At 40.6% G+C, this 15,830-nt stretch overlaps 1 protein-coding gene across 1 annotated transcript; it reads left to right on the top strand.

Annotated features, from left to right (window-relative positions):
• The first annotated feature begins 11,969 nt into the window (after nucleotides 1-11,969).
• Nucleotides 11,970-12,911, top strand: hs3st1l1 (heparan sulfate (glucosamine) 3-O-sulfotransferase 1-like1). Its single transcript, XM_062430830.1, has one exon. The coding sequence runs from the start codon at nucleotides 11,970-11,972 to the stop codon at nucleotides 12,909-12,911; it is 942 nt and encodes a 313-aa protein (XP_062286814.1).
• The last annotated feature ends 2,919 nt before the right edge of the window (nucleotides 12,912-15,830 follow it).

Raw genomic sequence — 15,830 nt, 5'->3', positions numbered from 1 at the left:
TGAAAGTTCAAGTTCAAGGTCAATTTTACGTGAGCAAACGACATCCCAGAAATGTGTGGCTGTCAGGGTCACGGTCATTTCACATAGAAAATATGTGTGTAGAAGCATTTTTAACGGTACTTGCAGATCAATTTGTACCTAATGACTTCATATCATTGTTTTCTGTTTCTAGTTTAATTGGTGCTTTTTAAAAATACACATGTATTAGATTCCCCCTAGAGTCAAAAACACCTAGTTCCACCTATATCTAGTTTCTATGGATGCAACTATTTATTGAGTTCATGTTTGCCATGGGTCCTTATTTTAGTAGGAGTAGGGTCATTCTTTCAGTCATTTTGAAAAAGACAGACAGATGCAGCAGACCCACATTTCATCATGTGGGTGGGATAAAAGCTGTGATTTATATTAGAGATTTTTTTTTTAAATTTTAAACAATGTGCAAATTACTGTCACTTTCCTGAAATAATAATAATCTGTTGTTTTTTTTTCTCTGATGACACATTTGTTTCTTGCTGTAGTTTATGTTTGGGGTCCCCAGGGACTGCAGGATTTGTATGTTAAATATGTTGTTAGGATTAGGGTTATTTGTATCAACCCACACTGATGTGCATGCTCAGGAAGACCCCCTGTGTTTTTTAACGCTTTGAGTCTGTTGTTGTTATGTTTAGTGAAGCGTGAGCTGCACCAACAGCTGTTTAAATCACACAAATATACCACTGTATATGTGTTATGAACCAATTAACAGTGTCTATATCGATCGATCGAGGCTTCCAGTCTGTCTCTGAGCTCGCCTGTTTCACTACAGGCGGTTTCCCCTCGCTCGCTAAATTCAATGAATCAATAAATACAAACACAGTTAAACCAAGCAGTGCTAAATAAATATGAACAAGATTCTCTTACTATTTAACACCTCAAATACCAAATACATACCAAATACCACCCAACTCAGAGGACGTCACCAACCAACCGGTCTTCATCATTATGTGCCACTCACGTCTCGTTGTCTATGTGGATTCGCAGTTAGTCTGATACTCCTTCAATTTTTCTGATTTGCATCATTCACACGTACTGTGCAAATAAACAAAGCTAATTCTGGCAATAGTATATGTGACAGTCAAGTCATGTACACTGGGGGTCAGTTGATAGCTGCTCCCTGATTCTGTCCAACTACCAACTAAATCTCAAATTTCTAATCGTCAGTGAGAAACTAGACTATACGCATAGATAGATAGATAGATAGATAGATAGATAGATAGATAGATAGATAGATAGATAGATAGATAGATAGATAGATAGATAGATAGATAGATAGATAGATAGATAGATAGATAGATAGATAGATAGATAGATAGATAGATAGATAGATAGATAGATAGATAGATAGATGGATAGCTAGATGTACTGTTTTGTTGCAGCCTGCTGTTTCCCCTCATTTACACTATCTCTACCTCAGCATGCTTTGTTTCAGCTCAGTGTGCATCCGGGATGGCTTCATAGTGCGTTCCCTCTTGTTTATTTACTGTATGTATTCCAGTGATATCCTGCAGCAGGGAGCACCCTATCCATTACTACTAACACATCTCAGCTGTACATTGCTCTCGACCTCTGAAACATACAAACGCAGGACACCCCTGTGGGGAAAAGGGGTTTTAAGTTGAACACATTATCATCAGCTCACTAACTTGCAGTCTGGTGTTGAATCACTTCAGTGCTTGGCAGCCAACAGCACATCACAGAAGGTCCAAATACTAAACCTCGAGTTCTGCAGCGCTGAATACATATTTGTGATGGCGGGAAAACACTGGCAGATCTTTGATGTGTGCCTTCCAATAGGATGATGTTGTGCCAATGCGAGAGAGGTTTTCCAAGTTATATAGAACTGCACACACCAGCTGTAGTTTGGGAATATATACACAAGATATCTAACTTGACCTCTTGGAAGAAAATAACATGCCCATAGTGTATATAGACCTTAGTTATTATGTATGACGTGCTCTGCCCTGAGGTACAGCTTGCACAGTGCATAACTCAACACTTGGCTAAGGTGGGATCACAGTCAGCCTATTACTTAATGCTGTTCATGAGCTACGAGATTGATGCCGTTTAATAAACAACACTACGAGATTCTTTACAATTCTCTAAACATTGTGCGTTTTTCTTCCACTCATCATAACCGTGATGTGTTTGTCAGCACCCAGCAGCCCTTCCCATAGTTTCTCTCATTAAACTATTCATCAGGCCTCATCAAAGATTAAGAGTATCCTCACAGTTCATTACAAGATGCCATGCTTTTTATTTGATGAAGTAATTCATCCATAATGTATGTGTATATTGCAGTTTTCAGGATGCCTGCGAGACTGGGGAACAGCGTCGGCTTTCCAAAAGGCTTAGACCCAAGAAGGGAGAATAAACTTGGTGCATTTGTTCTGATTAAGTCGGCATTTCAGAGCGTTCCCTCCGCGGTGAACTGTAGAGCAATTACTTTACATGGGGAAGATCAGACTCATTGTGAGAAGTGGGGGAGGGCTTGATGGGGAAAAGCATGATAAGAATTACAGTGCTATTAAATTGATAGAGCAGAATTAGCTTTATCTTTTGCGCCTGTGATGAGGAGTCCGTTGCAGCGGGGAGAACTCCACGCCGTAGAAAGCATAGGTGCTTTATCAGAAGTGGCAGGCTGAATGAGGATCATCAGGCCTCTCTCTGATTGAATTCCTTCTTATAGTCTGTTGTTGTTTCTGACCAGCCACGGAAGACTTTCCTGAGTGAGTCAGCGTCCCTGGGATTGGTCGCCTCCACTCATCCAAGGGTGATGAGCAAGTCAGCCTATTTTATCTGCGAAAATGCCTCCTGGGAATTCAGACAATGTCAGTTGATGCTTGAAAAAAATCTCAGAGCATTGACAAATGTCAAAGCTAAACTGCAGGAAGCCTGGGCCAGGGAATGCAGCTGGGTAACAGAGACTGCTGAAGTGATCTTGTGTCAGTTGAACAATGCTGGGTTTTAGGCTGGGTAACTGGAGGGGTATTGCCATAGCGAAAATTACATTTTGTGGCTCTGTGCAGCATTGTTTGACCTTTGTAATTCTTGGCACAATCAGGAAAAGCAAGAATGTTATCATCCTGAATATCATGTATAATAGTGTGTGGTTATGTCTGCAGATACAGAGCTTTGTGAAATGTTTGCCAATGTAGCATAAATATGTATTTGTTTATGATGCACAGGCCTTCATCAAGTTGAATGGTTCATGTTCTACTTGTGCACAGATGGCAGTGGGCAGAAGGATCGGTAATTGGAAGAGACTGCATTCCACACTCGACCACTCTGCAGGAAAAAAAAAAAAAGTGCTGAAAATGCCGCTATACTGTCGGGGTTTAATTGTATAGAAGATCACAGCTAAAACACTGTAATTAGTGCCTGGGGCCACATGTGTCTGGGGTGTACTGGCAAATGACAGATCACCCCCTCTTCAAGTCTATAATGAATGCCTCCGCTGACATGTGGGTGTGGATTAGGTCATTGTCTTACTCATGCACTCCAAAAATAGCCAAATATTGCTTACCATCAGAGCTGCAGTGTAATTTCCTCTAAAACAAGGAAATGCCGTCTCTCCATCCTCAGTGTCACCGTACGAAATGCTTCTGAGGTGTCAGATAGAACCATCTGTATCAATATTATCAGATAACAGTAGTCTTAATTATGCATTGTGACGCTCTTATCGTCAGTTCAAGGATGCAAATTTATTCAAGGTTTCCATCATCCACCCAGTGCATAGTGAATCAACAACTGACAGCAGTTGTTTCAGCAAATGTTTACGCTGAAGTGACAAAGCCACTGTAGTCATTATGACCCTGATGTATTAGTATCGTGTAAGTATTGTGAGCACTGTTTGTTTCCTGTTTTCTACTGACAGTCAACATAGGTTTCTTTTAACCACGACCGCATTCATTCTGTAACCCTAACCATGTCATTTTAACCCACAACAACACATTGTTTTGTAAGATGTTGTAAGATAACAAAATGGAGTTATTTTTCCAAAAGTGATTTGTAACAGTTTCAGATTGGAAGGCAAAACAGCATAGTGCTGTCGTGGAAACTGTCACAACACAAATATGAAATAATACACAAAACAAACTGCTGGGTTGAAGATTAAACCATTATTATTGTACAATAAGGAGGCAGCATACATACAGAATGACATCAGCTCATCTCAACGAGCAAACAGTATACCAAAGAGAACAAAGAAATCATCTGTGATTGGTCAAATGTATCAACCTATATGATTTTAACCAATAGAAGATGACCACGGAGCAGAACATATATGAATATGCACATCCTACACTGGTCATACAACCCCAAAACAAGAGCCTTAGGTCATAAATGATTTCTTGACACCTTACTAGGGTCCCCCACGCCCAAGAAGCTTATACTTTATTTCTCCAGATTGGTTGTGATGGCACTTTTTTCCTGACAGTACACACCCTAAACTCACTTTTCGGTGAGAAACTTTCTGTTTTCAGCAGATTAATGTGAAAACAGCCTTTTACCATCAAACTCTGCACAGTAAACCTCATGCTCTCAATGAGGTAACAATTAGCAAGACACATTTTTGAGTGGAAGTTAGACTTAAAATATTAAACATTTCAACAATAAAGACCACACAATTTATGTCTGTGTGCTACTTTATTGGAATTACAGTTGGGGATGGGATGAAATGATAGCTGAGCACGAGGGAATAAGCTGAGCTTCAAACTGGGATCAATGATAAACCATGGGGTGTAGCAGCAAGGAACTGAGGGAGTGAAACTCAGGGTGGAGGCGCCTCTCAATGAGGCTTCACAGCTTGATCGAGCCCCCTACGGTTCTTGTAATGAAGAGAAAAAGATGAGAGGAGACAGAAAAGGAGTTTGAGTTGTTCACATCCATATGGGTTGGCATGGGAAACAGAGCAAGACATGTTTTTTTTTTTGTTCCTGAAATAATAACTTTATGTTTAGGAAGAGAAAAGAAAAGACGAACCAGAGATAATGATAAAACCGCTGGCAACAGATGCCAACGTAATGTTATTCACAATCTGCTGACGCTGAAGTGAACATGAAAGGTGCTAGAATTATATTTGTTAGTTTAGTTTGTGATGCTCATCCACCAGGTGGCCTCAGAGGAGAGTATTACTCCGATGAAGGGTCCACTAGTGTTGCAGGAACTTATTTTCATGATGTGTACCACCTTAGATCTCACCCATAGGAGTCAAGATAGCGGTCAACTCTTGGAAAAGCGAAAGTAAGACACGGTCTTATCTAGAACATCTTGTTCTTTCATGCTAGCCTGGTGATAGCAACCTTCTGCGTAACGCTAACCAATACAATCACAATCTATCACTACCTACAGATGTCTGCTTTTTAGCTTTTATCCAGGGAAAGTTGAACACACTTTGTCAGGAACTTCCAGTTTTTTCAAGTTGCAGCAAATGTATCTACAGGGTAGTTGGGGGGGGGGGGGGGTTAAATGCCTTGCGTATGGGTACCTCACTCAAGGGCACCTTTGTTGTAGTTTTCTACTCACTCTCCAACTGCATTTTCCTCACCAGCCTGGAGATTGGAGCTGGCAGCTCTCTGTTCTCAAGCTACCATAACCTCCAACATATTTATTCACCAGTAAGTGACTGTAATATACCAGTAATTTAAATAGATGGGGACCACTCACTCATTATTTCTTCACTCTATGGCAGACGTTGTGGTAAAAAGCTGCCATTGTGGAGGAATGTAAATGCTCCGCAGTGCTCAAGGTGTCCCCTTAAAAGTCCTCTCACGCTGATGCAAAGCAACTTTTGAAGTTTCGGATACTTGACACATGGTTGGGAATTTAGAATTTTCCTTGGCTTTTTTTTTTTTTTTACGCTGGAGGTTTACATTTAAATGTGAGGAGAGTGTCTGTTTCTATGAGGCATATCATTGTATCTATGGAAAAATTAAGAGAAAGGAAGAAAAGATTATACATCGCTTGATCCTCTGTGAGCAGCCGAAGCCTTAAGTTGTTGCAACAGAAATTAATAAATTGAGCCAGGAGTCCCACTGTGAACCGAAACACATCCATAATTGAAAACCCATGCTGTATGTGGGAGTACAGTTTCAGAGTTACAGTTAGATGCGTGTGGGCGGGAAATATATTGTACTGGTTTTTTGAGGGCTCGTTGGAGAGACCCGCTGAAGAAAAAGAGGTAGGAGCAAAGGGGAAAGTGCAGGAGAAAATAGAATGAAGGTATCCCCAATGACAGTTTTTTGCGGGGAGGGTCAGTGCATCTTACGAGAGATCATCTAACTATGCTGTGAGCCAGCGTAACACAGATAGAGACCGAGATGGGAAAAAGGCGAAGATAAGGAAGTTTGTCTCTGTGTTCAATTCGGTTTCAGATTACATTTTATGTGTTCGGCCATTCTGATAAACAAAACTATCTCCGACAATCTCCATAAGTAGTGTGACTGCATGTGTATGTGTGTGAATTCTTTAAAATGTATGACAAAATACCAAAAAAAGTAGTAACAATGATTATTACTTTTAACTTGCTGACTTGAAATCAATCCCTTTAACAGCACAGAATCCACCGTTTGTAATCAAGCTTTATTGCTGTAATAATTATTTTGTGCTCATGTTTTTAATGAGTGGCCATTAAAAAAAACAAACCTGCTATTTAAAATCAGGGCCGGGCTTTACCATTAGGCAATGTAGGGGCCCCCAGCTAATAGAGGCCCCAAACAGCTTTAGATTTGTTATGATGTTTAGATATATAATATACAAAATTGTTTCTATTCTAAGTCATTATACATTGAAATTGCATACAAAAGGGCTCCTGAGCAGTCAACTCGTGGCAGAAACTTGTGGAGATAACATGTAATTCACCACATCAAACAGTGGAACATAGTCATCGCAGAGCGCATTTCAGAAGAAAAAAACAAATAGGAAAATAAAGCAATCATTGTAAAATTCCTGAGGGTGATCTGCTTTTTTTGTCGCTCCCCCTGAAACAACCAGCAGAAACACAGTCACTAACATTTTCCTGTCACATCGACTCACTTGTTAGATGGTGGGAGCACCATCCCTCTACCACCCCCAAACCCTCAAGAAAAAAAAGAGAATGATGATAATATAAGATACACTGCATTGAAGGACGAGAGAGAGAAACAAACAGGCTATAAGGAAAGAAAAGTGCTTTCAGGACAGAGAGGAGAGAGGAGAGCAGCAACAAAATACACAATACAATAAGTCAAAATCTTGCATTTATAGTATTACATCTATAGTTACATGTTTGCATGATTATTGCAAACATATTGCCTCATAAGAAACATTTATATGTTAATTTTAACACAATTTTAACCACTTTATATACTGCTGGGTAATCTATAATGATTTATTTTATCACTTGCTATATTTTGAATCAAGAATCTTAATATGCTAATGTAGTGGAGTATAACTATCAATCAATCAATCAATCAATCAATCAATCAATCTTTATTTATATAGCGCCAAATCACAACAGGTCTAGACCGAACTCTTTCATTTCATTTAAAGAGACCCAACATTCCAACATGAGCAAGCACTTGGCGTCAACAGCAAGGAAAAACTCCCTTTTAATTATAAAGTAACATAAAATTAAACTATATGAGTAAAAGAATGTCGTTTTTTTTCATTGTCTGGTTCATGCCAGGGAAGCAGAGGAAAAACCTTGTTAATGACTGTAGTTACCATCAGCCTCTTTAATATCGCATGTTGAAAAGTAACCAAGTACATTTACTCAAGTATTATGCTTGCACTACACATGTACATGTACTTTGCTTTGATATTTTACGAAACTGTATACTTCTACTTCATTTCTATTGTCAGGGATTCTGCTCCTCCTGTTTCAGAGGGAAACAGTACTTGTCATTCTACAACATCTACTACACAAAATATATGATCAACGAATAAAATATGATGTTATTATAGATTTAAGTATCCAGCAGTATACAAAGCAGCTGAAATGAGCTCCACCTTGAACTACTGTTAAGTAAATGTGTTAATGTGGTATTCATAGTTTGAATTTTTGACTTCATCTACCACCACCAATACCAATAATCTCAATTAGAGAAAGGGTGAAAATAAGGCAGGATGGAGGCCCCACAGGGCCCTCAAATCATTAAATTCACCCCTGTGTGCAATACCTGCTGCCCGCCACAGCTAATGGCAGGGGGTCCTGCTGAATATGAATGAGGGTTTGTTCTGTAGATGTATAAAGGTGGCTTTTTGGGTTAATTAGTGGGAACCTGGTTTCCTGTGGCGCTGAGAAACCTGTGGAGCCGCTTCTTAGCCTGGTGGGATATAATGAATAGTGTAGATCTGTGGCAGCGGGCAGCCCTTTTGCTCAGGTGCCAGACAACTTTTTAAGATAATGGTCAGCAGTTGCAGCTCTGTATCCCGGTGCAAGGCAGAGACACATCTTGAGCATGTCAGTGGCCAATCACAGAGCTTATACACAAGACCAAAGGCAGGTGTATGCTAGAAACAAAGTGTTGTTTTTACAAGGTGTCGTCTGATCCCAACAGAGGGCAATTATAGGTGTTATAAACGCTCTAGGATGGAACAAAAGAGGGGCAAGGTGTAATTAATAGTGCATATGGGATTAGTGATGGACTTTTGGACAAGCTTTCTGTGAAAAAATGAAACTCAGAAAAGCTCAAAAGAGAAGTTCAAACCCTGTTTAACCTCAGCAAATGTGTCCAGTGAGCGTGAAAGTCAGACTTTTAGGTTTTGGATATTTTGGAAAAATGTCGGATGAAGCCATGTCCAATTCTGACATCAGTAAGGTTTGTGGACAGAGGTAATTTCAGACACTATTCAACCATTCAACATGCATGTCAGCTGGAGCACACTAATGCCTTAACTCACTCAAAGTGCGTTAATTTAATTGATGGAGAGGGTTAAATGCCTTCGCTTCTAGTGTCAAATTGATTACATCGGGTTTAACTTGAGCAATCTGATGGAAATATTATCCACATAATACTCCCTAATGTCCAGACATTGTGTAAGAGAAGATGAGATGATACCATAAGGTATTAATGCTTTATATTTATAGAACTGCATGGGAAAATAATACAATACATTAATGCAAGAGAGAGCAACAGCAATAAAGTGATAAAACAGTGCATAGTTCTCAACTTGCAAAATGTCCATGGTATTACCAGTGCCACCTGCATGCCACCATAGCTAAATTTCACCAGTTCTGTAATGACCCCACCCTCATGCTCATACCCGCAGGAGATTACAATAGTGCCTGAGGGACGTGCACACATGCATAACATGCAAACTCCATAAGCAAAAGAGGGACCAGAGCCAAGTTTTGAATCTATGCTCTCTTGCTGTGAGGCAGCAGTATTCACTACTGAGCCAACACACACAGATGTAATGGGGCCATTGTTCTCCTATGCCTACCTGTATACAGGACAAAGTTTGGCCTCCCACTGGACCCTCAGCATTCAGAGGAAATAGTCTTGGTTAAATGGTCTGCCAAATAGCGTGACTGCCATGTGCCGAATGAAAACTTGGAAAGATATGCATCAAGCGCTGAATAAAGCAATAAGACCCAGTGGAATGTGAAACAATGGCTCCTTCCAGGTGGTAGTGTGCTATGAGAGGAGTGGGGGGAATTGGATGAGACAGAAAGCTCGTCTGGCTCCCTGGCTGTTAGCATTGTACTTGGCAGCTCTCTGCCAGGGAAACGCTGACAGGCAGGAGCGCCTGTCACAGCACATAAGTGCCTCCTTGCACAACCCCGAGCCCTGCAGGGCAGGTCGGCTCTCCTGCGTTCAGCTCACAGGCCCGGCCCCTCACTCGAGCCACGGATCGTAATGTGAAGCTGGGGCATGTGTCACAGCCTTTATATGGTTGAAAGACTTTGTAAGGTGAGAGAAAGACCACTGGTGACATCGTAGGAATGGACACAGCGGTAGTTAAACAACTCAAGCACTTTGCTTAATTAGAGAGACAACTTCTGTGATTAAATTGTACTCCAAACACGGAGGTAAATAATTATTAATAACAATAACAGTTGGTCACCAAAAACAACTCAAGTACACAGATTTCAGCATTTGTATGCATGCCTCACAGATGAGCCTCTTTAAATATAATGAACTCACAGCTTTGAACAAAGATACTAAAATAAGTCATCACTTTTATATTAATGTATAATGAGTCTGGCTCCCAAACTGGCTCCTATTATTTCAAAATGACATGATGCATCATGTTTCATATTATTTCTCTATTTAACTGTTTCCTTAGTATTTTATAAAATAGAAATGCCATAACAATATAGATAGAAATTTCATCAGCTTTCCCTTAGGCACAGAATATAATTTATGTATTTTTTTCTGATGGTTATTGAAAACGTTGCTAAGGAAAAGCTACTGAAAAGTGCAACCTCCCCACTGCTATGAAGCCAAAGAGAAAGAATACTTGTATTTATTTAATGTTAATATTTAATAATTCATTTAATAATTTACTCTCTTCCCTTGCATCTCACTGGTAGAAGAATACACCCTGCATGCTGCAGTCACATCACAATGTGTAGAAGATAACTTCATAAAGCTGAGCCAGTTTTGAAAAGAAAATGAATTCAAATGATCTGTAACCTATCTGTTGTCAACATTATGAAGGATGAAAGTAGCATGTCTGTCTACTGTATGTATCCAGAATAGAACACGGTGTATGCGTGTCTGTTTCTCGGTCAGGGAATATATCGGTTTGTTTAGATTACCTTACCCCGACCTTTGCTTGTTGAAGCTGGCTGTTTGCATAGCCTGGCCCTGTTGTTTTGACTAGCACAGTGTAAGCAGCAGCCCTCCCAGCTTGTTTTCCTCATGAAGGCATCCGAGGACTTTTGTTTTTTGAATTAATTCTGTGACATTAAAAATAATTTCTGCTTCTTCTACTCGTGGCTGCTTGCTACGTAGCAGTACATTTATAACATGTGTTATTTCTCGGTTAAGTGAAGGCAAGCCATTTGACAAGTGCTTATTTACGGCATCCCATCCTCGCAAAACAAGCTTAATATTAAAATATTCAGCATCTCCTTTTTAAGAAAAAAAGTTCAAAAGACGAGACAGCAAAATTTTAATTTTCCCATGGTTTTGAAGTGCTCTTCAGCGATATTATAAGTCTAATTTAATGCCCTAAATCCTTCTCCTTGCATTTGCTGGATGCTGTTGCCCCAGTATTGATCTTTCTTGGCATGTATAGGAAATAAAAGTCACCTAAAAGTGGGAACTCATCTGACTTCCTGCAATAAATTTGTCTTTATCCGTTGCCAGGTGCCTTGATTTCGATGCACTGGAGGGATTTGATGCGTATTGATTCTAGAGGGGATTTTGACCTGGTAAAGGAAGACAAAGCACTCTGGCCTTGTCTCCTGGCCTTCAGCCACACTTGCATATCTCAGACACATTTTTTAACGAGCTGTCTGGCTAAATGTTTTTCTACTGGAGAAATTACAGTATGAATTGAAAGTGACTTTATAGAGTGAGAGGAGAAAGCAGATGGGAAGAGGGGAGATGAAAAGAGACGCAAAGAAAGATGAATCCTTTTCAGATGATACACTTATAACAGACATGGATTGTATTTATGGCTGGATTGCTTTTTCAGGGGAATGAGGAAAGTGCCATTTCAATATAATACAGACATTCATTCTGCTTTATATTACTGAAATCTGAAAGCCTTTTCTTTTTTGTGTGTCTTTGTTCCTCCCTACAGATGTGCTGTGGACTGCCGATGATTTCTTCTCCTCCTCCAGTTCAGATTCAATGGCAGACAGAGACTGCACTTCCCACTGCTCTCGTTACCCCTGAGCTCAGGAAGACAGATCTGTTCTACAGCTAAACCCGCAATCTCCTTTACTTGTTTCTCTCTCTGTCACTTTGCCAGTCTCCACTGTTCAGTCCATCACTATGGCTTGTTTTCTGGCATCTGCCTTTCTTTTGGTTCTCCAGACATATGCTGCCCCACCTGAACTTGTCCAGGCAGGATTTGGCATAACAATGAACCCTATGGATCTTGATCCTGGACTATTAGCCAATGTCTCTGGAGATGTGTCCTCATCTCCACCGCCAGGAACTAGCAAAAGAGCCCCTCATAGTATAATTATTGGGGTACGCAAGGGGGGCACAAGAGCGCTGTTGGAAATGTTAGACATACACCCCGAGGTTGCTGCCGCCGCCACCGAGGTGCACTTTTTTGACTGGGATGAGAACTACGCCAAGGGCTTTGAGTGGTACCGCGACTTGATGCCTTACTCATACCCTCACCAGATCACAATAGAGAAAACTCCAGGTTACTTCACATCAGCTCTCGCACCAGAACGCATCTGTGCCATGAACTCATCCATAAAGCTGTTGCTGATCTTGCGTGACCCAGCCGAGCGGGTCATCTCCGACTACACCCAGGTGTACTTCAACCGGCTGGAGAACCACAAACCGGTGCAAGCCATTGAGAACCTGCTAGTCCGCAATGGAGCTTTGAATATCCGGTACAAGGCCATTCAGAGGAGCCTGTACGACGTCCACATGCGCAACTGGCTGCGCCACTTCCCCCTGGAGCAGATACACATTGTAGATGGGGATGCTCTGATTCGTGACCCCCTGCCAGAGCTCCAGAAGGTGGAGCGTTTCCTCAACTTGCCCCCCAGGATAGTATCCACCAACTTCTACTTCAACCAGACCAAAGGGTTTTACTGTATCCGAAGCGATGGTCGAGAGCGTTGTCTGCATGAGTCTAAGGGACGTCCCCACCCAGCGGTCAACAGCACTGTGCTCCAACAACTCCGCTCTTACCTACAGGAACACAACCGAACCTTCTTCAGGCTGGTGAAGCGTACCTTCGACTGGCAATAAGCAAACCAGATCACAAATTGAACTCAAAGGAGCCAACACCTTTTCTGTGATGAGGATAAAAATGGGGTATAAAGCACTTTACAGAACTGACATTAAACCCCCCCCCCCCTTTTGAATAGCCTCCTAATAACTACTGTTGTGATCTCTGGTTTCAGCAGAGTTCTATATTTACACAATAAGGCAAAAAAAAAAGAAAAACTGTAACTAGAGGCATAAGATTAAATGGAAGAATCTTCAAGCTTAATAAGTCATTCTCTCTGTGCTGGAAGCGTGTAAGTGATCAAATTGCAACAAAAAACAAGTTTATGAAACTGATGAACTTTTTTTCCTCTCTCTTGTTTGATATTCTTGTTCTTGATAATAAATTGTTCTGCTTTCAAATGTACCAGAACACTGGCATGTTTCTATCCCTCTCTGTTTCCTCCTGGCCATCAAAAGCCCCTGAGACTTCTAACCTGTTTTATTTAGGGAATACACTAAGGTAGGCAAGAGGCATTAGAATAAGCTTTTGATTTGCTGTGGTGGAAGGTAGACATTAATGCAAGGAAATGGGTACCCTGGAGCAGCGCTTTAGTAGTACAGGAATCACTAATGGCTTTGGACATTGAAGGTAGCCTGTGCCCGCAGCTAAATCAGTCAAATCTCTATAGTCAGCAGGCTCAAATCCACGGAGCTCTCCTTGAATTTCACCACTGTTCTGTTCAACCATTTGCTCCTGTGTTAAAAGTAGTCATTAAATCATATGCCTAACAGCGCTGTAAAACATTTACAAACGATACTACGTCTGTGTAGATCTTTTTTATCCCCCACATATTACCTCTTTCCTGAATCGCATTTAGCATTCAGTTTTCCCAGAAACATCTTGTCGTCCTATGCACAACAGATAGAAATGGGTCATGTTTCTATCATTGATTAGGCTTTAAACAGCAGCCAAAGCTACAGCTCCACTGGGATCTGATATTCATGTGATCTCCCCGCACTGTCTGCCGGAATAAGCACTATAAGTCTCCCGAGGCAAACAGTCATTGATGCAACATTGGATCTCTATCCACAACAGAACATGGTAGCATATAGCTGGGAGCTATTCAGACATACGCTGAATATTTATATTAATAGTGGAGTGTGTGGATGATCTGGGGTTTTTAAATTGTAATTATACTGGAATAATATGCCAGTGCTAAATTCAATCACCCATAACTCGCTTTGGGACATTCTCCCTTCTGCTCACCAGGGGGCACTTGCACTCCAGAGTAATTCATGCGGGAACAGTGTGAGGAAATTTGTCTAGACATGTCCTTTCTAGGATTTCCTCTGTCAGTGCACAGAGGTGAAGGGCCTTTGACTGTTACCCCTTGACCCTGGCCGACACCTGTCTGCTCCAGTATGTATCACCTGGGCGCTCATGTGTACGAGAACGAACTCTCACACATACATACACACCCATGTAACCAATCATTCCCAAGGTGTTACACCCAGTGCAGCACAGTGTTTCCATTAAGCAGGTGGGCAGGAAGGACAAAAGGGCATGTTTTACTTACAATATGAGAGTTGAAACTGAACAAATTCCCATTTATAGCCTTTATTTGTTTGGGTGAATGTTGACTGAGTATGCCTGCTGCATTAGAGAAACACTGGGAGCGGAATAATACATCTGTAGCTGCCTTATGTTGGACTCTGAGGAACTGCTCCCAAGCAGTGGGTTGTTTAAGGTTAAAGATATATTTATCAGCACCCATCAAGTTTGTAATGTTGCAAACAAATGCAACATTATGACTGTTATGGAGTTGTGTAATGTCATGGTGAGGCAACACAGACTTCTTTGTGGTAACATGAAATAATAATGCCATGTCAAGGGTTATTATTATTATATTAAGATTACTGTGGGAATCTGCACTTCGCTATGTTATCTTTGAACATTAATAAGAGTCTACGTCATATTTAATAGTGATGATGAATAGCGGCCTGAGAAACAAATGCTCCTTTTTGAAGTAGAGACAGTGTAGCTGAGGACGTTCAGGCTGGTGAGGATGAGCCATCTGACATGGCCTCCTCCTGTTCAGGTCAGTCCCTACCACATTTAGACGGCTGATTTATTTAGTTGCATGAAGCAAGTAAGAAAAATAGATTATTAGGATCCTAAGGCCATTTTCAGTAAAGCTGTGTAAAGAATAAGTAAATCTCATGGATTATTGTGTTATATCCCCATGAATACAAAAACACACAGTGGCACATGAGCATTCTTTGGCTTCCCGGGGGCGTGACCACTGTAAATGCCTTTTGACAATATTTATTTCTTTTCTTTTGTTAATGTATTCCGAAAACAAAAGAAAAGACAAAAAAAATGCCCTCTCTGTTCAGCATACAAAGGGTCATAGTTGTTTTTTGCATGGCCCCGAGCTGAATGTGTTTATATATGTTGAGAATATTTGTTTTGCAGCATTGAAATCGGACCTTATTTTTTTTCACATAATATTAATAAACTATTCATAATAGTGTATAATTACACATGACTGCAAAATTGAGCTCGCTGTAGACCACAGTGAACACATGAATAACCTGGTGGAAAAATGAGAATAGAAGGCTTTTTCAAGTCTAAAGAGTCATGTGGAAATTGAATCAAATCAATTCAAATCACATTCAAAAACCAGAGTTGCCCAAAGTCCTGTACATTAAAATGGCAAAAAATAAAAATAACATAACGTGGTAACAACAAAAAAGGAGTAGAAATAACAACAATACTACCCCATAACAATACACAGTAGCATTCCAGCTGTGAGCGAGACAAGGATGATTGGCTAAAACCCAAATAAAGAGCGTTGCAGTACTCCAGAAAAGAGGAAATTATGGCATTTTTGACAGTCTTCAGCTCATTAAATGAGAGGAACGGTTTAGGTTTGGCCATACTTCTTAGCTGGAAGA

This window comes from Scomber scombrus, chromosome 12 (assembly GCF_963691925.1).
Source record: "Scomber scombrus chromosome 12, fScoSco1.1, whole genome shotgun sequence".
NCBI classification, from domain to species: Eukaryota; Metazoa; Chordata; class Actinopteri; order Scombriformes; family Scombridae; genus Scomber; species Scomber scombrus.
The sequence above is the reverse complement of the archived record's forward strand: the minus strand, read 5'-3'. Positions and strand labels throughout refer to the sequence as shown.